This window comes from Tenebrio molitor, chromosome 7, assembly GCF_963966145.1.
Source record: "Tenebrio molitor chromosome 7, icTenMoli1.1, whole genome shotgun sequence".
Taxonomy (NCBI): Eukaryota; Metazoa; Arthropoda; class Insecta; order Coleoptera; family Tenebrionidae; genus Tenebrio; species Tenebrio molitor.
Window position 1 is genome coordinate 10,980,738 of NC_091052.1, and position 25,109 is coordinate 11,005,846.

Consider the following 25,109-nt stretch of genomic DNA (forward strand, 5'->3'; position numbering starts at 1 on the left):
ACATGCAAATTACACGAATCTTGACACTGCTCGTTTTGCACTTTCAATTTTGTCTTTGCGAAATGAATTGCGAGACTGATTGTTCGTGCAGAGAAGACCCATTTGAGTGTGAGTGTTCTGGGGGCATAAATCCCACCATAATCACAAAGACAGAAGACACTTTAGCGATAGAATGTTCAGAACAACTGCAAGAATTGAACATTTGTGAATTGCCAAACATTACCATTAGTGACGTAAACGAATTGTTTCTGGAGTCTTGCCCTCTACCACAACAGAACTTTCACGAAATTTTGGAGCGGTTTTCGATTAATAGCATAACTTCTTTGGCGTTTTCCCACTCAGAAATGGGAAATATCGTTCTAACTGCAAACTATTTTCACTCACTCGGCGAATTAACAACTCTGTACTTGAACAACAACGGAATAATAGAACTAGAAGAAGATGTTTTTGTAAATACTCAAAATCTGACTAATCTCAGCTTACAAAATAACAATATGAAGCTGAAACGAAACATGTTCAGACACATCCCGCTCTTGACGTTTCTTGATGTTTCAGATTGCAATCTTAAAAGTTTACCAGACAATATATTTCAGCCGTTGAACAAGTTGCAAGTTTTGGATTTATCGGGCAACCAGTTGACAACGCTTAAAGAATTCACTTTTGCAGGACTGTTTAATTTACACAGTCTCGTACTGAGTATAAATAAAATTGAGAAAATTTCAATAAACGCGTTCAAGATGTTGAAAAATTTGAGGAATTTGAAGCTGTTCGGAAACAGTTTAACTACAATACCGTCAAACTTATTTGCACACAATAAAAGACTGAAGTCTGTGGTAATGGACCAAAGTGGGACTTTGAATTTGTCTGACTATTTGTTTTCAAATTTGTCGCTGTCAAAAATCTTCCTAGTACAGTGTAATATACGTACAATACCTCAGCATATTTTTAGAAATACAACAACGTTAAACATTATTAAATTAGATAGAAACCGTTTGAAAAATTTACCTGAAAGTCTTTTTGAAGGACTTGTAAATCTGCACGAGATTAATTTGCAAAGAAACAGATTGAGAAATATTCCAAATTTGGCAGGATTAGAACAACTAACGAGTCTTTTTCTTCAAAACAATTTAATCACCCATGTGAATGGTAAAGTCTTTGTTGGTTTAAACAACTTGACAAAACTCAATCTTCGTGGAAATAGGATTAAGGAAATTTATAATGAAAATTCATTTCGAGGTGCCCCCAATCTACAAATAATTAATCTCTCCCAGAATTCCTTAAGACGTTTTAATTTAATGAAAGATATTCCTAATATCAGAAGTATCGATTTAAGTCAGAACAATATAACGCAAGTGGAGAATATGTTTGACTTAGAAACTACAAAGAATTTACAATTCCTAAATTTAACTTACAACAAAATTACGAATATTACGGTAAGATTTTCTATTTTGTTTACAAAAAATCAAATGATTAAATTTCAGTTTAACAACCTTCACACGGTGACAAAACCATTTGAAGATCACAACACAGCCACAGTTAATTTTGTTAGAACCGTAAGTTATGGAAATGCGAAAATTTTTTTAAAACATAATCCCATCCAATGCGACTGTAACATTTACAACTTGGTAAAATACTTTTCCTACGAATTGGAATCATTTCCTTTTGAAGAAGAATTAAAGTGCAGAGGTCCACCGAAATTGAAAAATACGAAAATAAAGTATTTGTCACCGTCACTTCTAACATGTTCATTGGAAGAGATCGCAGCTCGATATACGGGCTGTCCGCAAAAGTGTTTGTGTAGTTGGAGGCCGCTTGATACGTCCGTCGTTGTAGACTGTTCCAACAAAAATTTCTCTATATTTCCTGAAATCTTATTAACTGGACTGGATGGTGTTAGATTTAACCAAACTGAAATACATTTAGAAAATAATAGTTTAATTACTGGACCAGACTGGAGCTTAAAGGGTTACGACAACGTAACAGGATTGTTTTTGTCGCACAATAATATCACTTCGCTGTCGTGGTTGCCTCCGAAACTTGAGGTAAAACCAATTTAATTTTGATTACTCTCTAACATGCATTTTTAGGTGTTGCGACTGGATCACAATCGCATCAGCAAATTAAATGATAAATTGATCAATTATTTAAACAATTTAGTCGACTTGACTCTCGATAATAATCCATGGTTGTGCGAATGCAACACTGAACCTCTAGTAAGATTTCTTCGGCAGCACGCAGGACACGTGAGCTTGACAAAATTTTGGATCGACTTAAATCTCCGCTCAACCGTTTCAGGTGGACATTACTAACGTTCTCTGCGATAACACAACCACTTCTTTGGTGAACTTTGACACCAAAGCAGTGTGCCCCGTTACGCGAACACCTCACATCATCGCACTGACACTTTCAATTTTACTGATGTGTTCGATTTCACTCGCTTTGTACTACCGTTACAAGCAAAGAATCAAAATTTGGCTCTTTGCGAAGAACTTGTGTCTGTGGTGGGTCACCGAGGAGGCACTCGACAAAGACAAAATCTTCGACGTTTTCATCAGCTACTCCCACAAAGACGAAAATTTCGTCGTTCGCTCTCTGCTGCCAGTGTTAGAGCGTGGTCCTCGACCTTACAAAGTGTGTCTGCACCACAGAAACTGGCAACCTGGAGAATTCATCACCACCCACATAACCAATTCGGTTTTGGCGTCGCGACGCACTCTGGTGGTGCTTTCGCAAAACTACTTGACAAGTGTTTGGGGGAAGATGGAGTTTCGGACTGCTCACACTCAAGCGATGAGCGATGGACGAGCCAGAGTTATTATAGTCTTATATGGGGAACTTGACGAAGACGGTCTCGACCCAGAACTGAAGAATTACTTAACAACTAACACCTACGTCAAATGGGGGGATCCCTACTTTTGGAACAAGTTGAAATATGCACTGCCACACCGCAGAGAAATTGATGACAAAGGGAAAAGGAATACAACGGATGAGAGAGAGACGTTGGTGGAGTCGAATCCGTCGAGTCCGGGGTCGTCTCCGCCGATTAGTTCTGCCTTGGTGAAAGAAGATCCTTTGAAGTGTGTGAAGGGTACGCCCGATTCTGAAAAGCTGATTTTATCTCACATACAATAATAATGATTAAGCAATAAATAAAGAAAAATTATTTTTATGTTGTGTTTCATTGTTTTGGTGGATGCACCGGTTCCAGCTTCAAATTTTTTGACCACGTGGACAACTCGATTTTTGACCGATAAAATGCAATCTAGCAACAAGTTTTTTTAAGTTAGTTGTAGTTGTCATTAGACTAGTGATAGTAGTAGTAGTGTATTTGTCACGGTTTGTGACAAATTTAATGTAGTTTATTCTATTTTAAGTAACAAAATTATGTGAAAATGGCTCACATAGTTAAGAAAAGGCATGGGCACCGTCAGAAATCTAAGGCTAAGGTGCAGAGGCCCGACCACCAGATAGCCCCGAAAATAATCAAAGAAAAATCCGTTGTTTGGCGTGTGATAGCCCCATTCGTCACCGTCCCGAAGAAAAACAAAGAACAAGTAGAAGATGAACAATTCAGCTTTTACCTTAAGAAGAAACCCGCCGTTCTCATACGCGACCTGTCGTCTTTTATGTCAGATAGTGTCGACTTGCCTTCGCTGTTCCACGAAACGTCCGACGTCTTGAAAAAAGTCACCAAAGCGTCGTGGGTCACTCTGTATTTGGTCGACAGAGCGACCAACGAGATCTACCAGAGCCAGAGCTTTGCAGTTAAGGATCGGCACAGAGTGAAGTGGAAAATAGAAGATGGCTCGATCGTGGCGGCTTACGTGGCCAACATCAAAGAGTATGTGCTGGTGGAGGACGTCTTCATGGACGGAAGATTCTCCGAAGGAGTAGGATATGAAGGCAACACTCGCACAAGTGGTAAATCATCAAAATGACGTGATTATCGTAGGAAGCACCGTCCCCAAGTCGGTCCTGTGCATTCCCGTGGTCACTCCAGACGGCGACTGCTTCGCTGTCATCGAGCTGGTGCGGTCGATCTACAAGAACGCGTTCACACTCGACGACCTGAGAATCTGCGTGATGGTAACCTCGTGGATGGGAGTCGCCATCCACCAAAACCAAGAACGACTGGCTCTGAAGAGGCAGCAAGAACTGAACGACTACCTCCTCGATTTGATCAAGTGTTACTTCGAAGACCACGTCCTCATGGAGAAGTTGATGAGCGAAGTGGTTGTACGTATCAGCATAAATAAAGACAGCACGCGCTGATGTTCTTGCAGAAATTCGCCAAAATCACCCTCGGAGCCGAACGCGGCTCCTTCTTCATCATCGACCCCGACAGCGACGAGATGGTGGCGCATCTGTTCGACGAAGGAGGCGAAACCGAAAGCGGCGGTGGCGGCGGCAAGAAGGTCCGCTTCTCCAAAGAGAGAGGAATCGCGGGTCTCGTGGCGAGAACGGGAGTCACGGTCAACATAAAAGACGCCTACAACGACAGCAGGTTCAACAAGGAGATCGATCAAAAGACCGGATTCATAACGCGCTCGATCTTGTGCATGCCCATCCTGGGCTCACAAGGCATTCTAGGTGTCGTCCAAGTCGTCAACAAGAGGAACGGCGGTTGCTTCTCGAGCAATGACGAAAATTTGTTCAAGACTTTCTCGTTGTATTGTTCGTTGGCTGTGCATTACACCAACGTCCACACACAAATTCATAGGCAGCGACATTTGAACGAAGTGATTCTGAGATTAGTTCGTCTTCAACAAATACCCTGTATACATGACTATATTTACTTCGTAGAAAACCCTCGTGTAAAAATTCCGCCGGACTTTGATTCGTAAGAGAGTCCCGCAAGTCGGCTTTATCACTTCGCTTTCAGTTTCAGCTGGTACATCAACAGTACAGACGAGGTGGATATAATGCCTCAGTACATCCTCTACATGATTTTCCAGCTGATCAGCGTTTCAGAAATCGACGTGAAATGTCTCATGAAGTTCATTTTGACCGCGAGAAAATTTTACAGAGACATTCCGTATCACAACTTCGAACATGCCTTTAATGTGTGCCATTGTATGTACGTCATCTTAAAAAGAAATTTCGAGAAATTCTCAAAATTAGAAGTAAGTAAACAACGCGTCACGTGGTTTTTCTCAGATGAAAATCAACAAATTCCAGGTCAAAGCGTTATTGATAGCATGCGTCTGTCACGATATAGACCACGTGGGTTTAACCAACAACTTCTTGCAACTGATAAGGGATGATTTGGCCCTGCTGTATGAAACATCGATTCTTGAAAATCACCACTGGCAAACCACCCACATGCTGTTGAAAGACTACGATATCTTCACGAATTTCACCGAACAAACGACCAAGTTATTCTATCAGGAAATACACAAAGCCATCCTGGCTACAGACTTGGCTTTATATTTTGAGAGTCGAGTGCGTTTGATTAGACTGTACAATTCGAAAACTTTCAGCTGGGTTGACCACTCTCATCGTGATATCATCAAGTCCATCATGATGAACACGTGCGATCTGTCAGGACAATGCAAACCGTTTTTAGCCGCCAGAAGGATAACGGACTGTCTTTATCGTTAGTATAACCACATGCACAACAACAACAAAAAAAGAGGCAAAGGAGTCTACAGAAAGCAAAACCTGTCATAAAGAGAGGTTAAAATATCATTTCAATTTCGAAAATCACGAATGTTTCGTATTTTCGAGTGAACCATTTTGTTCGTTCACGTTAAAATGTCAAGTGTCACAACTGACACGTCACAGTTGTTTATAAAGTTACGTCTAACCTTTTCAGAAATTTTGTTTTCCATAGCCGCCTCTTATCTCTTTTTTGTTGATCGTATTATAATAATTATACAGGATGATTCTGAAATAAGTTTGGAAAAAAATGGAGTATCCTTGACACCAAATAATTATGCGTAAATGACTTTTGGGGAATACAAAAGGATGGAAATTACCATTGTTACATCAACTCCACAATAAAGTAGTAGGTGCAAGCACATTCCTTTGTAAATGTTTCTATGGAAATGATCGAAAAGAATAATATCACGTTTGTGATTGACGGGCACCTTTCAACTTTGATCATCATTGTTGCTAAACTACCAGGATAATCAATTAATCACCTTTAACGCAGCAGCGTACTTGCAATTTTTACCAAATTTTCAATCATTTGTATCTCGAAAACGAAAAAACTTTTATAAGAAATTTTTTTTGTCTATGACTTCTTCTCATCGTCACCAATTATTGTTTTTTTTTCCAAACTTATTTCAGAATTACCCTGTATAACCTCACTCTTTTTACAAAATTGTTTCAGGCGAATTTTATCGGCAGGGGGACATGGAAAAAGAACTGGGAGTGTGTCCGTTGTCGGTGATGGACAGGGACAAGGAACTCTGCATTCCCGAAGATCAGATCCGATTCTTGAACGTTGTTGTTATACCTTGTGTTGAACTCTTGCGTGCTATGTTACCAAACACGAGAGAACTGAATTCAGGAGCTTTGTAATGACTCTCACTGTTGAAATATTTTTAAACAAAGCTTTTTGTAGATTGTTACGCGCGACTTGGCAAGATATACTAGACACACGGGGTAAGAAAATTTGGCGTCAAGATGATTCTATTGTTAGTACGTATCAATAAAATTCATCAATAAAGACGCTTTGTACTTGAGCGTTTTATTTAATCCTGTTTCCCTGAAATTTTAATCAAGTTGTTCCGCAGAACAATTTGTTTCTAGTTTGATTGACAGCGTCATTTACTTAATCTCTTTTGCGAATATACACATATTTTACAATTTCCTAAAATGCCGAAAGTTACTAGTAAAGTGGCGAAGAAAATTCTCTCAGCCCACACCGATGAAGGAAAACAAATCGTCCCAACAGATCTTCCGATCAGTGACAAGGCGACGAAACGCGTGATCGCGCCTTTTGTGCGGATCGTGCGAAAAGGTCAGAAGCCCCATGAAGTCGAAGAAAGCAAACATTTCACTTTTTACCTCCAGAAGAAACCAAGCGTTCTCATTCGAGACTTGTCTTCGTTTCTGTCTGATAGTGTCGATTTGCCTTCGTTGTTGCACGAGACTGCTGAGGTCTTGAAAAATGTGACAAAAGCTGCAGGAGTGACTCTATACATGATGGATCCTACATCGAACGAGATCTATCAGAGTCGCAAGACTCCGCTCCCTGACAGGCAAAAAATCAGGTGGAAGATTCAAGAAGGGACAACTACCGCAGCGTACGTTGCCTACAAGAAGGATTACGTGTTGGTGGACGACATTCTCGAAGACGACAGATTTCCGGAAGGGATAGGATATGAAAGTATGCAAATATTTTGTGTTGTTGGTGACACGACGATTTGTATTGTAGGTGAGAGAGTTAAATCGGTCTTGTGCGTTCCTGTGGTCACCCCCGATGGAGCTTGCTTCGCCGTGATAGAGTTGCACAAGCAACTGTTCGACAATCCCTTTTCTAAAGACGACTTAAAAATTACTCTCATAGTGACGGGATGGATGGGAGCGGCTATTCACCAAAACTCTCGAAGACTGGCGCTCCAGAGGCAGCAAGAACTCAACGACTACTTGCTCGACTTGACCAAGTGCTACTTCGGCGAAACTGTGGTCATGGAGAAGATGATATCGGAGATTGTGGTGAGTACCAAGAATCAGACTTGGAGGCTTCTTTCAATCGTTGCAGAAATTTGCCAAAGTAACACTGAACGCCGAACGAGGTACCTTCTTCATAATAGACAGAGACAGCGAAGACTTAATCGCCGATCTGTTCGACGAAGGTGACGAAGAGAACAAAGAAGGCGCCCCTCAATACAAGAAGGCCCAGAAAGTTCGCTTCGCCAAAGAACGTGGAATCGCCGGGTTGGTTGCAAGAACGGGGATCACAGTCAACGTCAAAGACGCTTACAAAGACACCAGATTTAACAAGGAGATTGACCAGAAGACCGGTTTTATTACAAGATCTATACTTTGTATGCCCATAATGGGAGTAGAAGGGATTTTGGGTGTGGTCCAAGTTGTAAATAAGAAGAGCGGTGGTAGTTTTTCAAGCACCGACGAGATTTTGTTCAAAACTTTTTCGGTGTATTGCGCTTTAGCTTTGCGCTACACTAAAGTGACGAAACAGTTGCACAACACTGTAACGAAACGACGACTCTACTCCACTCGCTTCATTTTTTCCTTTTTAGAAACAACTGAACAATTGCTTTTTGAAAATGTTGCACCTCCAACAGAATCCTTGCGTCCACGACATCGTGAATTGTTTACACAACACTCAAGTGACAATTCCTTCAGGATTTGACCAGTAGGTGGTTTGTGATGCGCTACCAAAAATGACAAATCTTTTGTAGATTCAGTTGGTACATCAATACAGAAGATCACTTCAAAATGCCCCAGCTGTGCCTGTACATGATGTTACAAATAATGAAACCCACCGAACTCGACTTGGAACGTGGCATGCAGTACATTCTCTCCGTGAAAAAATTCTACAGAAGAAACCCCTACCACAACTTCGAGCACGCTTTCAACGTCTGCCACTGCATGCACCTCATGCTTAAGCGCAATCCAAGAGTGTTTACGCATATCGAAGTATTGAAAAAAAAACACGAGACGAACTGTGAACTGTTGAGTTTCAGGCGAAAGGACTTATCGTCGCTGCTTTGTGCCACGATCTAGACCATGGAGGTTTTACTAACAATTTTCTTGAACTAACGAAGGACGATTTATCGTATCTGTATGAATCTTCGATTTTGGAAAATCACCATTACTATGTGGCCGCGCTCTTGTTGGAGAAGTGCAGAGTATTTATCGGTTTTACGCCCGAGGATTACGACACTTTGCGCAAGGAAATAAAAGACGCGATCATCGCGACTGATTTGCTGATATATTTCAAAAACAAATCAAAACTGGAGCACATCTGTAGCAAGAAAGAGTTTGATTGGAACGATCAAGTGCATCGTACGTATTTGAAAGGTATCATGATGACTACTTCCGATCTCTCGGGAATGTGTAAACCGTTCTTGGTCTCCAAGAGAATCACGGACAGTCTTTACGGTGAGGTTTGCCCGTTAGTTTGATTGGAACTGTTTAGAAGTCAAAGTTTTCAGCCGAATTCTATCGTCAAGGTGATTTGGAAAAAGAGATGGGTCTGTGTCCATTATCCATAATGGACAGAGAGAAGTCGCACAGTATTCCAGAGGATCAAGTCCAGTTTTTGACAATCGTCGCCTTGCCGTGTCTCGATCTCTTGAGACAACTTTTACCCAACACGGAGGTTCTGTACAATGATGCCAAGTAAGATCTTTCACTTTAAATAACAGGGATCACACAAATGTCCGAACAGGTTATTAACTTCGACTTGGCAAGACATAATTGACGTAAGAGGGAAAAAGTGTTGGCGTCAAGATGACTCCATAGTAGAGAAACGATATAATTATTAAATAAATAATGCAAATGTAACTGAAATAAATAGAACAAATAAAGCAATTGTCAGTGTGTGAAGTGTTGAAAATAACTGTCAACAACTGTCAACCGACATTTTTGAATTTTTAAGATCGAGTCGTCATGGAAAACAAACGCCAGTTGTTATTTATACTTCAAATACTTGTCATTTGCTATTTCAAATTTATTTTTTATTGAGAGAGCTATTGCTTAAAAATGGTGGAAACCTCAGTTCGAACGTACGAAAGGGACCCAGGATATGAATCTCCTACGACGAGGAGTATCGAGAGTAGTCCTCGTCAATTCAGGTCCCCTTATGGCAGACGCGCTCAGAACATACCAGGAGAAGACAGACTGTTCAGTTTCTTCCTGCAAAAGACGCCCAGCGTGCTTCTTAGGGAGCTATCGTCTTTTCTGACCGATAGCGTAGACCTACCGTCACTGCTACACGAGACGTGTGATGTCTTAAAAAATGTAACCAAAGCCTTTGGGGTCACTTTGTACATGGTAGATTCTTCAACCAACGAGATTTATTTGACGCGTAAATTAGAAAGGCCCAAGACGAGGTGGAGGATCCAAGAAGGTACAATTGTTGCGGCTTTTGTCGCCAATAGAAAGGAGTACGTCATGCTGGACGATGTCGTCCGCGACGAACGCTTCCCGGAAGGAATAGCGCGGAAAGGTGTACATTTTTATGTAGGAAGAGCAGAATGTGACTTTGAAAGTTTCAGGTGACGCCATCAAGTCGGTACTGTGCGTACCCGTGGTGACTCCAGACGGAGAATGTCTTGCTGTGATTGAACTGTACAGGCAGGTAAACCAAGGTTCTTTCTCTAAAGACGACTTGAAAATCACCATCGTGGTGACCGGCTGGATGGGGGCTGCCATCCATCAAAACCAGCAAAGAGTGGCCCTCAAGAAACAACAAGAACTGAACGAGTACCTCCTCGACTTGACCAAAAACTACTTCTCTGACACCGTAATGATGGAGAAAATGATTTCAGACGTGGTCGTAAGTGCAGCAATCGAGATTTGCATGTATCTCGACAGTTTTGATTTTGTAGAGGTTCGCCAAGCAAACTCTTGGTGCAGAACGCGGTTCGTTTTTCATCATAGACAAAGAAAACGACGAGTTGGTGGCAGACTTGTTCGACGAAGGGATAGACGAGCAGGACACCGGTTTGCACAAGAAAAACACGAAAATTCGATTCGGCAAAGAACGAGGGATCGCGGGACTGGTGGCGAGAACAGGAGTCGCCGTCAACATCAAAGACGCCTACAACGACCCCCGATTCAACAAGGAGATCGATCAGAAAACTGGGTTCACCACAAAATCGATACTGTGCATGCCCATAATGGGCGTGGAGGGAATTCTGGGAGTGGTGCAAGTTGTCAATAAAAAAAACGGTGGATATTTTACGGGTACGGACGAGAATCTATTCAAAACGTTCTCGGTGTATTGCGCCTTAGCACTACACTACACCAAAGTCAACCTCGAGATGAACAAGATGGTATTTTTTTTAAAACCTTGAAGCCGGCCTTCAAACGGTTGTTTCAGATGCACGTCAGCAACGTGTCCTTGAAACTGCTACGGCTGCAGCTGAAACCGTGCGCACACGACGTCGACGACTTCATCCACCACCCCGATCCGAAGATCCCGCCAGATTTCTATCAGTGGGTGTCTCTACGGAAACACCGAGACGCAACCAATTTTGTTCGATCGATTTCAGATTCAGCTGGTACATTAATTTGAATTCGTTCTCGCAAATGCCGCAGTACTGCCTCTACATGATCCTGCAAGTGGTCCACGTGTCTGAAATCAACGTAAAAAACATGATGCAGTTCATTCTTTCGGCGAGGAAGCTGTACAGGACCAATCCGTACCACAACTTTGAGCACGCGTTCAACGTGTGCCACTGTATGCACGCGATTTTACGGCGCAACCTGAAAAAATTTTCAGTCATCGAAGTATTAACAAACGGGAGAAAAACAACAAAAGTGATCGGGTTATTTTCAGTTGAAAGCGCTGATAATAGCGGCGCTGTGCCACGATTTGGACCACGGAGGATTCACCAACAATTTCTTGCAACTGATCAACGACGACCTGGCACAGCTTTACGACGAGTCGTTCTTGGAAAATCACCACTTTCGCGTGACCATGACCATACTGAATGACTGCGAGATTTACAGCAACTTGTCGGAGAACACCTACAAAATCATCTCGAAGGAAATCAAAGAAGCCATACTGGCCACGGATCTGGCGTTGTACTTCAAGTTCAGGGCGAAACTGGCCCAGATTTGCAACGACAGCGTCTTCGACTGGGGCAATCCGACGCACCGCAGCTTCGTCAAAGCCATAATGATGACGAGCTGCGATCTCTCGGGTCAATGCAAGCCGTTCTTCGTGGCCAAGAGGATCACCGACAACCTTTACCGTATTGTTGATCGGTTTTGATTTGTCACGATTCACACGGATCAATTTAAGGCGAGTTTTATCATCAAGGTGACATGGAAAAAAAGATGGGGTTGCACCCCTTGTCGATCATGGACAGGGAGAAGCAACACACGATACCCGAGGATCAAGTGCAATTTTTGACTATCGTGGTTATTCCATGCGTCGACTTGTTGAGGGTTGTGTTACCCAACACTGACGATCTGTACAATGAGGCCGTGTAAGAACTAGATAGAGCGTGCCAAAGTTCTTTGGTGCTTCTTGAAGCGTTCGCAATGAAAGAGCATTTTATTGTTTCAGAACGCTGCGAAACACGTGGCAAGAAATGAAAACACGTGGAAAGGATGGCAAAGACGGTGCGGTCAAAATGAATGTATAGTTCCGAAGTGATATAAATAAATTTATTTGAGTAAATACATAACTGACATAATCTATACATAAAGCCTAGTATTTCACAAGAGATAGCATGGAATCAAACACTTTTCATATTAAACTTATATTTTTTTTTTGTCTAAATTCATCGATTTAGTTTTGAAAATATAACAGGCTTCATTTCATCTTAAAAAACTACCAATCATAACATATACAATCATACATACATAATTTTTGAGAATAGAGAAAAAAGATTATAATAAAGTACTTAATTTTAATTTAAAACGTGTGAAACTTGCAGCAGCAATACATATAAAATGAAAGGATGGAATTTAAAGAATCTACTTATCCCATCTGTATTGGTTTACGTATTGCGGATCTTACCGGGGACGTAATTTTTGTCAATGTGGGGCTCTTGCAAAAACATGTGTAAACAGCGCTCGTTTTGCGCTAACGGGTGTCCCGCAATCCTGAAATAAACCGGTCTCGTCAGATATCTACGTTATCTCTTTGTTGCGTTTTCTTTTAAAATTAATTCCAAAAAAGTCTACAGTGGCACAGTTGCTGTCTATAATGGTGTTTTTGCAAAATAAGTCATTTTAATCGTTTTCACCTTTACATAACATTCAAAAAACGATAATATTCCGTTACATTTCCGCCGTTTTTTTCCTACATATTTACATTACTTGATGATATATGTATTTAGTTTGCAATGATAAAAACTAAATTTTACATTTCATTTTGCTAAATATTACTCAATTACTTAAAATATATTAATTTAGACCAAAGAGAAATGTGGAAATTGTAATTAACATAACTCGTGCAAGTGCACATGTACTTCACATATAAACATTATACTGTTGAGAAAATTTATAAATAGTGGTGACCTCTATTTTAAATCATATTTGATCACCAGGAAAATTCTCAGAATATTGAAAATTTTATTTTGTAAATGGTAAAACTTACTTGTTGATGAAAACTTCTAGGCCTTTCCTTCTCTCTTCAATAAAGTCTTCCTCAAAGATGCCGTCGTCGCCCCTAAAGGGCAACTGCCTCTTCCAGGCTTTTCCTGGTAGAGGCGGCACCACAATTTTACTATCCCTTTCCAATTCGTTCCTCAACCACTCAAAATCGCTGTACCTCCGCCTTACGCTCGATTCTTTGACTTTAAACACCGGCAAATTCGTCTACAAGTGAATGTTTTTGAGTGGAATTGACAGTTGAGGGGGTGTCACCTCTACTTACTCTCATTTTCACTTCATAATCTGTGAAGCGTTTTTTCCCTACACCGATCGTGGTGACTGGATTGACCACGTCGATCTCTAAAAAATTCGCCGGGGCGGCGTATGCATCATCTAAAGTTTGCTTTTTCACGTTTAATCTCCTTGTTGCTTCCACTGTCGCGTCTGATTCAGCCATCATTATACCTGTTTACGCAACCGACATAAACTTACACCGACTTAAACTATTGTTCGTTTTCCAAAGCGGTGGCACCAAAATACTCACAATTTTATTAATAATTAGAGAGAATTAACTGAAACTTTAGGAGACAATTCACAACAAATCACTGACAGAAATGTCAAATTTTTCAAAGGTTTCAGGTTGATATTGCAGAAAACTGTCGAGTCACTAAACCAGTTTGCCGACTTACGATTAACCAATCACAACAGCAGAAACAAGCGGTGGATTTAACTTAAAAGAACCATAATTAAACTAAACATTGTGAAAACAGATTCATTTTCATTTTAAACAATGCGAAAAATTTGTGTTCTACTTTTGTATTAGATTTGCAAATTGTAACGTTCAGAATACTCGTATTATTCACAATTCTACCATTCTGTCCGTTACAACTTTCAGCACGTGGTAAGGGCTACGGTGTTGTTGTGTGAGTTCCCAGAAACATTACTTAATTTTTACAGAAAAGTTGTAGAAAATAGTGACTAGGGATTGTGCATTTACATGTGATTCCCCGTGTGAATTTCAGTAATATTTCACTGATCGGCGGGTATGTCATTAATGCTTCCTTCCACATTTGTTTTAAGTTCGGCGAGTAGGTAAGTACATTTTAAAAATTACTGTTCCACCTTTTTTTTAAGCAAATAGTATTTTACAATTTATTTATTACATATTTGACTTCGAAAAATAACAATTTTACAGGAAAGTAAGTACGTACAGTTTAACTCGGTTAACTGGTTACTTTTTAGTTCCAGTGATTCCCATTTGGAACGAGTGGAACGGCGCTAGTTGTAAAAGGATTTATGCAATTGCTACATTCACTATAGTAAAGTAATTACCATACCAAAATCTACGAGAAATTTCATTCAATGAAAGGATCATTACCATGTACTTTAGACTCTCCTTGAAAACTAGACGTAAACGACAAAGAAATATAAAAATTAGATGCGGAAACTATGATTTGATACAACTAAACTCCATCTTGAATTTAATGCTTAAGAACTTAAGATCAGTAAAAAGCGTAAAATGTAAATCCCCAGTAAAGATTTTGAAATTATTAGATGTGATAATACCTAACGATTATTTTGGTACAACTCGCCACAGAAAAGTATTTTACCATGTAGTAAATAAAATTTTAACTCAGTCTTGTTACGAGTGCGTTTACTCTTCGGCTCTTATCAAGGGGTACAATTACACCTCAGTACCGTGGCTGAGTGGAATTAAAGGTGAAAAACTTTGCCAGTCTCTAATGAAAAAATCGCACATATTTGTCTTGGAGCAAGTTGTGAAACCTTTGATTGCATTTTACTACAAGCCTGTCACTACATACAATGGACACGAAATACAGTTTATTAGGAAAGAAAAATGGAGTTCTTTTGAAACCAGGAGTATTAATAAGTTGAAGAAATTTAATTACTTAGTTCAAAACGAGACTTGTACTGTGAGGACTGCGAGAGGTCTTTTGAAGATAATTCCGAAAGGGAAATACGATGATCAAAATTTTAGAGCAATAGTTAGTGTATTTCCGGATAATAAAAAAGCTGCATACAAGACCATAACTTCCAAAATTTACCAAGCTGCGAAAGAGATGAACGTTTATTTCTCGGCGTCAGTTTATGAGGAGTGGAATTTATTTTTACAAAGGACAGGAGACGCGAAACTGTACGGGGTTAAAATGGACATAAGAGACGCCTACGGCAACGTCGACCTCTCAGTGTTATGCAATTTAGTTCTAGGCTTGAAATCAAAATTTCTAAGTGAGAGTAATAAGAAATTCGTGGTCAATCATGTAACCAACCAGTTTGTGAAATTTGGAAAAACCGTGTACCGATGGAAACACGGACTTCTGCAAGGCGATCGCTTATCTTCTTGCTTATGCGAATTATACATGACCTACCTCGACAAAACATTCTTATCAAAATTAGACTCCGACTGCTTCATGCATCGGACCGTCGACGACTACTTTTTTTGCTCAACAGAAGCGTACAAAGTGGACAAATTCATTTCAGTCATCAAAGACGTGCATCAGGTGAACAGAGACAAAACAAAAACGAACATACTGTATAACAGTTCCGACGAAGAAATTCCATATTGCGGGAAACTATTCAATTTAGCGACGAAGGAAGTGAAAACTTTTTACAAATTCGGCGACAAGTACGAAATCCGCCACAGATTCAAGCTGTGGAATGTGCAAAAGCAAATCCCAAGGGCCAAGATCTTTCTGGAACGCGCGATGCAGTTCTCCTACAGCAGTAACTGTTTTACCAAGCTGGAACTGAACACGGTTTTCAATTCTCAAAGGACGGTCCTGGAAAATTTCTTTAACGGCATGATCTACGCAGCTTACAAATTCGATGCCGCCGTTATGGCACTCAGGAGCTCTACAGAAGATTTTAATTTCGTGGCCGAAACTTTGGACAATATCGTTAGGAAGTATGCGTCGAAGGTTTATGAAAAAATTCAGAAGTACAAAGGAGTTTACCATTCGCAAGATCTAACTTTTCAGGTCTTGAGAATTTTGGGATACAAGGCGTTTACTTTGGTTTTCAAACGCAGGAACGAAATTTACAAAGAGTTGATAGATCAGATACATGTTAGCAAACTTAAATTAAATTTTTTCGGCTCACAATTTGACTCGACCTATTTCAACAAGTTGCCACAAGTTTTCAAAGATGTTAAAATTAATCGGAAAGCGTCTATCTGAAGAAGTACACGATGTAATCGAGATAGCTACATACATGGTGTTATATAAATGTATTGTGGGTATTAGTATCATATCATCGATGTTTATACAATATCTACGTAACTGGATCCAGTGATAGTGGCATCATTTAAAAGGGTGTTACTCGATACTTATGTGTGAAATACTTATTAAACATTATTATTAATACAAACATGGATTTCAAGGCGTGACTTTACCCACGATCAAAATTTTTCACAATCCTATTTTTCACTGGCTGCACCAATTGAAAATATTTTGTTAGAAAATTGCATTTGCCATTTTCCTAAAATGAATTCCGACGGCAATGATCTCGAATTTTGTTTATTACATAATGTGATTGTAACTTTAATCACGATAAAGTGACAACATAATGCGAGAAAATTCGCAGGAGGATCAAATCTCACATGTTGCCGGTGAATTCCCCACCTCAAATCAAAAGAAAAAGAATATTGTTGTTTCCGGTGTATTACTGCTTTGCCTGCTTTAGTCTTTAGTGTATACTGTGTACAAAAGTATCACACGTAAGTGTACATAACCACAAATTAGCGCAAAGACGTGTTAGCAGAGATAACTCTGGTGTTACAATCCGTGGGTGTTACTCAGTTCTTAAATTTTGCGCAACCATGGCTAATGATTTATTGGAAATGATGTAATCACCAGCGATAAAAATTGTTTATAGTTCACGTTTTATTTGTGTTCGTATTGTTATTAAAACAAATTTGAAAATGAAAATGTATTTTAACTTGGTAGCTGTGCCGGCGATAATCGGAATTTATCTTGTGCCATTTGTTATAACAGTTCCTCAGATTTTCACCGACACTTACACTTTTTGCGAGTTCATCTTTGACACCGGCAAATTAACCTTTCCTAAGTGAGTATCATTTAATTTTTGTCATTGGGTACAAATTATCCGGCTTGCAGTAAAGTGTGGACAGTAGAAACCAAAGAATTTACTTTGCACTACTCGTTGTGCGAATCTGTACATAGCAAGTGTAGAAATCAAACCGCCTCGTGCCTAATACGAAAGGCAGAAAATCAGCTGGTGGATCTAGGTCACGAATTTGGCACAGGTGCGTTCGGCTACGATGATTTATTTTATTTACTTATGGATAAAAATTTAGCCTTAAACCTTCCAGCTGATTACGACAACTCGATTCTCGTGTCTCGAAACGGAGCCAAATGTCCAAACTCGGAGAAAAACCACACGTTGGTCATATCCTTCCAGTGTTCAAACTCGGCGAAACTGCAACCCCGTTTGATGCCGTCCGACGACGAAGACGAGTGCGGTTTTGAAGTGTCGATGCTGCGCCCCGACTGTCGACCAAAGTGTACTGAAACGATCCAAGGGGCGTATACGATCGACATGCGAAGCTTCCGCACCAACATTCCAGTGGAATCCGAATCGAAAAAATTCAGTCTGACTTTGTGTGGCCCAAATCCCGACTGTAAGTCTCCACAGATAAGCGGTTGCGAGATGGTGAAAAACGAGTCAGTCCCGTTGATGCAGACCGACTCTCAGCATCTGGTTTATGACGTTACGAAGAACGAACTTACCGCCAGGGGGCGCTTTAAGCGAGGAAGGCGTAAGTCTCAACGTCGCGATTGAATATTTTTTGAAGGAGAATTGCAGTGGTCAGAGAGGTACAAGTTTTGATCAAGTGCAATTGGCAAGTCGAGATGGCCAATCCTCGTTACAAGGAGGTGCGAACACAAGGGAAACGGTACAGGTTCGAAATTGAATCGTCCTATGGCTGTGTCAAACTGCCCCAAAACTGTGCTTTGTCGTCTATTGACAATTTGAATTATAATTTGGCTGCACTAAACAGGGAGGAGGGTTGGCAAGTTTCGGGGGTTCCAGAAGGACGAATTACGCTGAATATTTGTGGGTCTCTCAAACAAACTGAAGGCATTTGTTCTGGTAATTGTTCGCTGTTATTTAGACGCACTATTGTACAGTTAAAATTGTAGACCAACATTCCCAAGTATGTCATCTTCACAATAACAATTACACAAACAGGGGTAGCATTTTGGCGTCGCTCAAAGCCCAAGACGACGTTATCAGAGCCGTGTTTGTGTCTGGCTCTACGTGTGCAGCAAATAATTCGCACGTGCTTCAAAGCACGCAGATTGAATTTAGTTGTGCGAGAGTGGAGCGAGGCCCAGTGTTTAAGAAGTATGACAAGTGTGTAACGTTGCTGACCTGGGAGACACCAAAGGCCTGTCCTGTAGATGTATTATGACCAGATTTTCAATTTCCGACCAACTCATAATGGTGTTTTTAGTTTTACACGGGCTCAAACTGCTACATGAGTGACAGACTTGCCAACAGAAATTTACGAAAACTGTATACAGATACTGACAAAAAGTATTCGTTGTCAGCAGACAGCAAGACTGAACTAGTTTTTAATTTATGTGGTCCTATACATACCACGTGTGATAACTTTACAAATGTTAGTTTTTGCCTGAAGACTGATCAACAGAAAGATGTTGTTGTCGGTTGGGACACCCGAAACTTGATCAGCGATAGCGGATCTTTACGAATGGAATTGACTGGGGCCTCTTGCGCGCACAGCCAAAACCGAGGAGAAGTCATCGTGAATTTTATTTGCTCCTACGAAGATCCTTCGCCGCCTCCACACATGAACATAGTTAGTATAGACCTTAAAGTGTCAAATTTAATCCGCGCCCAACCAGATACAATTACTGTGTCCAGTCCACTAAGTTGATTGTTTCAGCTTGAAGATGGCTGCAAATTCAACATGACTATCTTCACACGATTAGCGTGCTTGTCTCAGGCCCCGTTTCGCAACTGTTACCTCAGTTCTGGTGATGTATTTTACGACTTGTCGCTGCTGTCCCACAGAGATAAAAATTACGTCATCTCGAACGGCGACGATCTCGAATACATATTCAACGTGTGCGGACCGATTATCAGCGGTCCAGGAGCACTATGCACAGGTGACACCATGTTTTGTGTGAGGAACAAAACGGAAGTGAACATAAAGCGTCAGTGAGTGTAGGTGAATTCTGAATAATTAGAGTTTTTGTCTGTGTTCCTTCCAGATTTACGTCGTTGGGAACAGTAGGAGGGCTTCGCCTTGTCAACAACAACACTTTGGTTCTGCACTCCACGATGGGTTCATACTGTAAAGGATTCGGTCATTACAAGACCGTGGTTAATTTTGAATGTTCGCAAAAAAGGGTACGAGTTGTTACGCGAAATTACAGTTTTGAAAAATTGTTGTTTTAGTTCTTGGCAATCGCGCCCTCGACAGGACCTTGCACTTACAATTTCATTTGGAAAACACCTGAAGCTTGTCAGCATGTGAAGAAATGTGTAATTAACAGTACTAAACCTGATACGGTGTAAGTATAAAATTGAAAACTGGGGTGTCCATCAAAATAAAGTGCGTCTTATCGACGACACAATATAACCAAACATTTTCCGCTAATTCAGTTAGTGCTTGGCTTAAAGTCCAGAACATTTACTCACCTTGCATGGTTTCAAATGTTTTCTTTCGTTTATTGTTTGATGTGTTTCCTTTCTAGCTCTGGGGAATAAATACCCAAAAAATAATGCAAACACTAGACAAAATAGATGAACATTCTGAAGTCTATTCGAGATTTTATTTATTTTTACACTATACAGCGAAAGGATTCAACTTCAAACAGTTATTTACAACATGCGAAAAATTAATTTGTTTTAGGGAATTGGGAAAAATGTAGCAGTAAGCTCTGCATACCCGACAAAATCGGTAGATTTCTAATAACCATTCTTTCTCTGATTATTAAATATATTTTTTCAAATCTCGCAAAAAGTAGTGCTTGTAGTGCAATATCAAATATATTTGTATCTATTGCAGTAGGCCACATTGTATACAAATAATGTAATCTTTGGGTAAAATATATGATACTCGTAACAGAAAATGTTTAGGACCTTTTTTAACACGTATGAATTTTTAATTGGTGGATTTTGGTAAACAAAACTAAATTTCAAATCACGAACACATTCGCTGTCTCTACCAGATGTTTTTTTAGACTTGACTTGACCTACCTGCAAGAAAAAACCGTCAACATCAACGTCGATAATGGAACAAATAAATACGAATTTCACCTATGCGACGATTATTATACCAAGAACACGGAGGGTAAGTGTATGCGTGTGTTTTTCAGTAAGTTAATTTAACAAATTCAGGTATTGCGAACACGTACCCCCTTAAACGCCAGTTTTTTAATGACGAAAAAGCTTCATACTTGATATTCAATTTAGAAAAAAACTGTGACAACAGCAGTAAAATCGCCAAAGTTGTATTTAAACTGGAATGTTCGTATAAAGGTGACGACAGTTTTGAACAAACATCTTTTGAAAAGTGTGTTTTGAACATGACCATTCGAACACAGACAGCTTGTTCAAGCGACAAAGAAAAATATCTTTTCTATGTTGTAAACGGTGCAAATGCATCAATCACCGAAAGTGTGACAACAATTATATCGGAAAGAATTGAACCGGTGACGGTAACACCTCCAGCAAAAGAATGGAAAAACGGTGCAAGAGCACCGACCACTGAAAGTGCGAAAGCAATTATATCGCAAAGAGTTGAACCGGTGACAGTGAAACTTCCAGCAGAAGAAAGGAAACATTGTGCGTTAACGAACAGAGATACTGGATATGAATTTAATTTAACTAAGATAAAATCAGGAGAGGTGAGTGGCGTTTTAAGCGTCGTGATAAACTTCTAAAGAAGTTGTAATTATTTTGAGCAGAAGTGTAGCGTAATCACAATCGATTTTTTTAATTGTAGTTACTTTCGAGGGAAAATAGTTTCGTTGTAAATTTGGATGGAAGCGTAAAAAATTGCAACGGTGTTTTATGTAAAAATGATGCCAGAATTGTAGCTGCAGCATTTTGTCCGGTTTCAATTTTCAATTATACACAACAGATGGTACAGTTACAGTACTCCACGACTACCGAGTGTAGCCCACACAGTAAGTCCAATAACTTTTTAAATCGTAGCCTTCTAACGAAACTTTACAGCCGGTTATGAATTGGAAATTTGGCTAAAATGCAATCAAACCAAAACCAACGGACAAGTTTTGAAGGTATTTTCTACAATTCGTAGTTGCGTCGTGTTACAAGTACATACATATTTTAGGATGAATTGTGTAGGTCGGTTATCTTGTACAATTTACCCGAAGCCTGTTTCCTATTAAAGCAAGATGCAGTTTCTTCAGTACCGGTAGGAGCTATCGCCGGAAGTGTGACCAGTATTTTATTAGTTTTGGTCGGCTTAAGCGTTGTAACTTATATAAAGAGGAAACAGTTTAGACGATCCAGATATATTAACATTCGTGGGAATAAAGCGGAAGTGCCTATTTATATCAGAGTGAGTATAGATAAAACGTGCGTTATGTTGGCTACATTGTTTCATTTTCAGAATTTTACGGAATAGAAAAGTCTATTATTACTACACTAATGATACCCTCGGGTTGCAAAAAGATTAACATGGTCATGTAACAAGTGGTGGATTTTTTGAAACTAAGGCTAGGGCCACACTACAGACTAAATAATCGGCCGATAATTTAGTCCGATTGGGTAGCTTCCGCGCACACCAGGCAAACTAAACTGTTTGGTTGGCTGTTGGTGGCGTTGGTGCGCAGACAGCCGACTATTAATCGGCCGACTGCTTATGCACAGTTGATAAAATCAACACAATTTAAATAAATATGACATCTGACATATGATAAAGATATCCTTTAGTTCAACATATTGAACAACTTTCATAATCATAAAATAAAAATCAAGATTTTTGCACTGTGCGAGGAGTCACTGCTGATTTACTACATAAAGCTGGTCTTTTTTCAATTTCTTCAATTCTAATAACGAGTCATTAATTAAGGAATAAGGGTAATGTGAAGGCGGAGAAGACAGCAATAAAAAAGGGATTGCAAAGGTGGTTTAAAAAAACGTGTCGGAGCAATAAAGGAGAAAGTAAAAAAAAACAAAAATTTAAACTTTATGAGGGGTCCTAATAGAATTTAAAAGTTCATTCGAATTCATAATCTTTTTTCATTTTTGGTATTCTGAATTATAGATATTTAAATAATAAAGCACGTCTCATTTTTTTCTCGAATATTTCCTACTTTTGTTGGTATCTTAATAAATCTTACGCGATATTAATTAAATACATAATGAGACTTGACATAGGTTTAAATTAAAAATCAAAATTTTTGCACTGCAGAGAGCCACTGCACGCATAATATGTGTGGATCACCGACCGGATAGTCGGTAAGTGTGCGCACTCGCATTGTACACCATGCTCTATCAATAGTTGGCCAATTTTCTTGTTGGAAGGGAATTCCAACTATTTTTCGATCAATCTGTCGGCCGACTATAATCGCTTTAGTGTGCGCACTCACATAAGTCCTCATACTTATTAAGAACCAACTAAATTGTCGGCCGATGAAAAGTCTGTAGTGTGGCCCTAGCCTTATTTTATTGTGTGTTTAGTATATTTTTTAAAACGAATTTTATTTGGTGTAGGTACGTTGTTGCAGCTAAAGGTCGTGCCAATATAAAATAACCACCAACACTGCATTCTCCCCAGAAAATCAACCGGCAACGTTCGGTACTGCTTATAATAGATTTGGTTGGTCTAGCATCCTAGTAATATCAAAATTACACTTAGTGTGATTTTGTTTTCACCAAGTTAATTCAACAGGTGGTGTTTTTTTTTTTTATTTTAGCACGGCCAAACATTTTACTTATTGCTTGTAGAGTATTTTTCACGTAAAATTATATAAATCCTCTATAAAAATATTAAATTACGAACCACCACTGGTTACATCACCGATGTTTTGATGCAAATAGAACAACTGTTACTGTATGTTAACCGGTACGATTCAAGCGCGTGGGGCGTGGGCTATTTCGATGTAGGTTTACTACCTCTGATGTAGGCTATGTGCATGTCAACGAGTACCCGAATTCAAATGTGATTTACGGAAAATATCGAGTTTATTTAATTCCGTGTGTAAATACAGCGATAGAAAATTGTGCTGCTACATTTTTCAATAAGCCAAGACAACAAATACGTTGTGTACACATGAATTATATAAAATACCTTTCAATTTTAATTGAAACATGAATGAAATTTAAAAAATCACTAAAAACAATCCGAATCAAAATTTTGTCGTTGAACTTGCTCATTTGTAATTAAAATGTGGAACGATTACAGAGATCGTTGTTTTAAGGCGGCAACTTTTCTCTAAATCCATTTTTATACCGACAAATTTCAAAAACCACTGTAAAAACGTTCCGATCCGAAATTTTCGCGTTGAACTCGTTCATTTTTAATTAAAATGTGGCACCAATTAGAGATATCGCTGTTTTGAGGCGTCAACTTTTCTCTAAATAGGTTTTTACAACAGCAAAATTCAAAAATCAAAGTAAAAACGTTCTGAATCGAAACTTGTCGTTGAACTTACTCATTTGTACTTTTAAAATGTGGTAACAATTACAGAGATCGCTGTTTTGAATCCATTTGAACACTGGCGAATTTCAATTTTTTTTTACACAAATATTGATGCATATACATAGCTTTTCCACGTATACATAATTCCGATTAATTATTGTTTGCTGTACTCAATGTCTTTTCGTGCAGCCGCGACACGAGAACATTTCTACTCGTTTACGAATGAATTTAAATTAAAAAAAAGAATGGAGATTATAAACAAAAAATGATTGAACGGTCATATAAACACTTCCCTTGTAAGCGAACCAGTGGTTCCTACTAGAGACACTGCGAGCGCTGGTGTCTCCTAGACATTTTTTTCATATTTCTGAACCAAATAAAGGCACAAAGGGGCCAGAAAATCATAGTTTGGGTTGAATATTTTCCATATAAGTACAGTTTTGAAATAATTTCCAATGACTAATGCCATAAAAGTGCTGTTGCAAATGCAAAGTGGTTTTTTGCAACTTGAGTCACCTTTAGTTGCCTAGTGTGTGTTATATAAAGGAAAATGATTGGTCAATACAATTTAACCAATTATATTCGTGTAAGTACCACCGAGGTACTGCCAAAAAGATCGTGAATGCCTAACAGTCGTATTTATTTTACATTTAAATTTATATTTATGATTAGAGATTAGAACCTGAAGTTCCCATATTTTTTCAAGTGATACATTAAACAGTATTTTAATTGTAAGCATTTGATTTAAATTGTTTTCAATAAATTGATTTCTGTTTTCTACAATTATTGTTAATTTATTACTTCCTACATCAGACAACGAAGTCTACAACAATTGGCGATTCCAGTACGATTCGAGCTGTCAAATGATTTGTGTATTGAAATGTATTACATAATATATATTTTAAAATCACTAAAAAATAAAAGCCATAAAACAAATTGTAGTGTTTTTGGCTGTAACACGTGTCGAAAAAACGAACCAGAAGCTTGTTTCTATTTATTTCCGCGTTGTGGCGTAAAAGCAAAATATCTTTTCGGTTCCAAAGACCGGGTAGAGAGAAAGAAAATTATGAGGGTCTGTGGAAATTACTTTAACAAATTAGACTAGGTACAGTCGATGGACAAATAAAACTGGGACAAAAATGACAATCACATAAGTCAACATTTACAAATTTGC

General features: G+C 39.2%; 7 protein-coding genes across 10 annotated transcripts; 6 read left to right on the top strand and 1 right to left on the bottom strand.

Annotated features, from left to right (window-relative positions):
* The first annotated feature begins 2 nt into the window (after positions 1 to 2).
* LOC138135744 (protein toll-like) lies at positions 3 to 3,169 on the top strand. The gene is made up of 4 exons (XM_069054601.1): positions 3 to 1,433; positions 1,482 to 2,042; positions 2,088 to 2,243; positions 2,296 to 3,169. Exons 1-4 carry the CDS (start codon positions 3 to 5, stop codon positions 3,130 to 3,132), a joined length of 2,985 nt encoding a protein of 994 aa, XP_068910702.1. The 3' UTR covers positions 3,133 to 3,169.
* An 87-nt stretch (positions 3,170 to 3,256) lies between these two features.
* LOC138135750 (cAMP and cAMP-inhibited cGMP 3',5'-cyclic phosphodiesterase 10A-like) lies at positions 3,257 to 6,689 on the top strand. Its single transcript, XM_069054607.1, has 7 exons — positions 3,257 to 3,903; positions 3,953 to 4,236; positions 4,284 to 4,840; positions 4,883 to 5,123; positions 5,179 to 5,596; positions 6,335 to 6,521; positions 6,569 to 6,689. Exons 1-7 carry the CDS (start codon positions 3,393 to 3,395, stop codon positions 6,657 to 6,659), a joined length of 2,289 nt encoding a protein of 762 aa, XP_068910708.1. The 5' UTR covers positions 3,257 to 3,392; the 3' UTR covers positions 6,660 to 6,689.
* Positions 6,690 to 6,705: 16 nt separating this feature from the next.
* On the top strand, positions 6,706 to 9,525 carry LOC138135749 (cAMP and cAMP-inhibited cGMP 3',5'-cyclic phosphodiesterase 10A-like). The gene is made up of 8 exons (XM_069054606.1): positions 6,706 to 7,336; positions 7,385 to 7,665; positions 7,712 to 8,164; positions 8,214 to 8,329; positions 8,376 to 8,613; positions 8,661 to 9,078; positions 9,132 to 9,318; positions 9,368 to 9,525. Exons 1-8 carry the CDS (start codon positions 6,823 to 6,825, stop codon positions 9,462 to 9,464), a joined length of 2,304 nt encoding a protein of 767 aa, XP_068910707.1. The 5' UTR covers positions 6,706 to 6,822; the 3' UTR covers positions 9,465 to 9,525.
* LOC138135751 (cAMP and cAMP-inhibited cGMP 3',5'-cyclic phosphodiesterase 10A-like) lies at positions 9,516 to 12,338 on the top strand. Its single transcript, XM_069054608.1, has 8 exons — positions 9,516 to 10,147; positions 10,197 to 10,477; positions 10,530 to 10,976; positions 11,024 to 11,139; positions 11,196 to 11,433; positions 11,483 to 11,900; positions 11,951 to 12,137; positions 12,218 to 12,338. Exons 1-8 carry the CDS (start codon positions 9,682 to 9,684, stop codon positions 12,294 to 12,296), a joined length of 2,232 nt encoding a protein of 743 aa, XP_068910709.1. The 5' UTR covers positions 9,516 to 9,681; the 3' UTR covers positions 12,297 to 12,338.
* Positions 12,305 to 16,671, bottom strand: Snx3 (sorting nexin 3). Of its 3 annotated transcripts, none has more exons than XM_069054626.1 (4): positions 16,538 to 16,671; positions 13,535 to 13,716; positions 13,256 to 13,476; positions 12,305 to 12,759 (listed from the first exon to the last, which is right to left on the bottom strand). In XM_069054626.1, exons 2-4 carry the CDS (start codon positions 13,709 to 13,711, stop codon positions 12,654 to 12,656), a joined length of 504 nt encoding a protein of 167 aa, XP_068910727.1. In that variant the 5' UTR covers positions 13,712 to 13,716; positions 16,538 to 16,671; the 3' UTR covers positions 12,305 to 12,653. The 3 variants fall into 3 exon arrangements, with proteins under 3 accessions (XP_068910727.1, XP_068910726.1, XP_068910725.1); XM_069054625.1 differs by lacking the exon at positions 16,538 to 16,671 and adding an exon at positions 13,796 to 14,050; XM_069054624.1 differs by lacking the exon at positions 16,538 to 16,671 and having other exon boundaries at positions 13,535 to 14,045.
* LOC138135752 (telomerase reverse transcriptase-like) lies at positions 14,140 to 16,538 on the top strand. Its single transcript, XM_069054609.1, has 2 exons — positions 14,140 to 14,294; positions 14,494 to 16,538. The coding sequence occupies exon 2, from the start codon at positions 14,631 to 14,633 to the stop codon at positions 16,446 to 16,448; it is 1,818 nt and encodes a 605-aa protein (XP_068910710.1). The 5' UTR covers positions 14,140 to 14,294; positions 14,494 to 14,630; the 3' UTR covers positions 16,449 to 16,538.
* A 164-nt stretch (positions 16,672 to 16,835) lies between the features above and the next one.
* Positions 16,836 to 24,718, top strand: Lerp (lysosomal enzyme receptor protein). 2 transcript variants are annotated; one of them, XM_069054597.1, is made up of 15 exons: positions 16,836 to 17,337; positions 17,388 to 17,536; positions 17,588 to 18,049; positions 18,097 to 18,384; positions 18,435 to 18,697; positions 18,749 to 19,114; positions 19,202 to 19,476; positions 19,530 to 19,668; positions 19,717 to 19,832; positions 20,505 to 20,614; positions 20,662 to 21,170; positions 21,269 to 21,452; positions 21,502 to 21,566; positions 21,620 to 21,850; positions 21,902 to 24,718. In XM_069054597.1, exons 1-15 carry the CDS (start codon positions 17,192 to 17,194, stop codon positions 21,914 to 21,916), a joined length of 3,318 nt encoding a protein of 1,105 aa, XP_068910698.1. In that variant the 5' UTR covers positions 16,836 to 17,191; the 3' UTR covers positions 21,917 to 24,718. The 2 variants fall into 2 exon arrangements, with proteins under 2 accessions (XP_068910698.1, XP_068910699.1); XM_069054598.1 differs by having other exon boundaries at positions 16,837 to 17,337; positions 17,603 to 18,049.
* Positions 24,719 to 25,109: the final 391 nt, after the last annotated feature.

What these genes read in the sequence shown, in the direction of transcription:
- LOC138135744 (XM_069054601.1), top strand. Translation starts at nt 3, where the DNA reads ATGCAAATTACACGAATCTTGACACTGCTCGTTTTGCACTTTCAATTT. An exon ending in ACAAAATTACGAATATTACG is followed by an intron (nt 1,434 to 1,481) that starts GTAAGATTTTCT and finishes ATTAAATTTCAG; the next exon opens with TTTAACAACCTTCACACGGT. An exon ending in GGTTGCCTCCGAAACTTGAG is followed by an intron (nt 2,043 to 2,087) that starts GTAAAACCAATT and finishes ATGCATTTTTAG; the next exon opens with GTGTTGCGACTGGATCACAA.
- LOC138135750 (XM_069054607.1), top strand. Translation starts at nt 3,393, where the DNA reads ATGGCTCACATAGTTAAGAAAAGGCATGGGCACCGTCAGAAATCTAAG. An exon ending in CGAAGGAGTAGGATATGAAG is followed by an intron (nt 3,904 to 3,952) that starts GCAACACTCGCA and finishes TGATTATCGTAG; the next exon opens with GAAGCACCGTCCCCAAGTCG. An exon ending in AGAAATTCTCAAAATTAGAA is followed by an intron (nt 5,124 to 5,178) that starts GTAAGTAAACAA and finishes AACAAATTCCAG; the next exon opens with GTCAAAGCGTTATTGATAGC.
- LOC138135749 (XM_069054606.1), top strand. Translation starts at nt 6,823, where the DNA reads ATGCCGAAAGTTACTAGTAAAGTGGCGAAGAAAATTCTCTCAGCCCAC. An exon ending in AGATGATATCGGAGATTGTG is followed by an intron (nt 7,666 to 7,711) that starts GTGAGTACCAAG and finishes CAATCGTTGCAG; the next exon opens with AAATTTGCCAAAGTAACACT. An exon ending in ATTCCTTCAGGATTTGACCA is followed by an intron (nt 8,330 to 8,375) that starts GTAGGTGGTTTG and finishes AATCTTTTGTAG; the next exon opens with ATTCAGTTGGTACATCAATA.
- LOC138135751 (XM_069054608.1), top strand. Translation starts at nt 9,682, where the DNA reads ATGGTGGAAACCTCAGTTCGAACGTACGAAAGGGACCCAGGATATGAA. An exon ending in GGAAGGAATAGCGCGGAAAG is followed by an intron (nt 10,148 to 10,196) that starts GTGTACATTTTT and finishes TGAAAGTTTCAG; the next exon opens with GTGACGCCATCAAGTCGGTA. An exon ending in GATCACCGACAACCTTTACC is followed by an intron (nt 11,901 to 11,950) that starts GTATTGTTGATC and finishes GATCAATTTAAG; the next exon opens with GCGAGTTTTATCATCAAGGT.
- Snx3 (XM_069054626.1), bottom strand. Translation starts at nt 13,711, where the DNA reads ATGATGGCTGAATCAGACGCGACAGTGGAAGCAACAAGGAGATTAAAC. An exon ending in ATTATGAAGTGAAAATGAGA is followed by an intron (nt 13,477 to 13,534) that starts GTAAGTAGAGGT and finishes ATTCACTTGTAG; the next exon opens with ACGAATTTGCCGGTGTTTAA. An exon ending in CTAGAAGTTTTCATCAACAA is followed by an intron (nt 12,760 to 13,255) that starts GTAAGTTTTACC and finishes GGTTTATTTCAG; the next exon opens with GATTGCGGGACACCCGTTAG.
- LOC138135752 (XM_069054609.1), top strand. Translation starts at nt 14,631, where the DNA reads ATGTACTTTAGACTCTCCTTGAAAACTAGACGTAAACGACAAAGAAAT.
- Lerp (XM_069054597.1), top strand. Translation starts at nt 17,192, where the DNA reads ATGAAAATGTATTTTAACTTGGTAGCTGTGCCGGCGATAATCGGAATT. An exon ending in GCGCTTTAAGCGAGGAAGGC is followed by an intron (nt 18,050 to 18,096) that starts GTAAGTCTCAAC and finishes GGAGAATTGCAG; the next exon opens with TGGTCAGAGAGGTACAAGTT. An exon ending in AACTGAAGGCATTTGTTCTG is followed by an intron (nt 18,385 to 18,434) that starts GTAATTGTTCGC and finishes TTAAAATTGTAG; the next exon opens with ACCAACATTCCCAAGTATGT.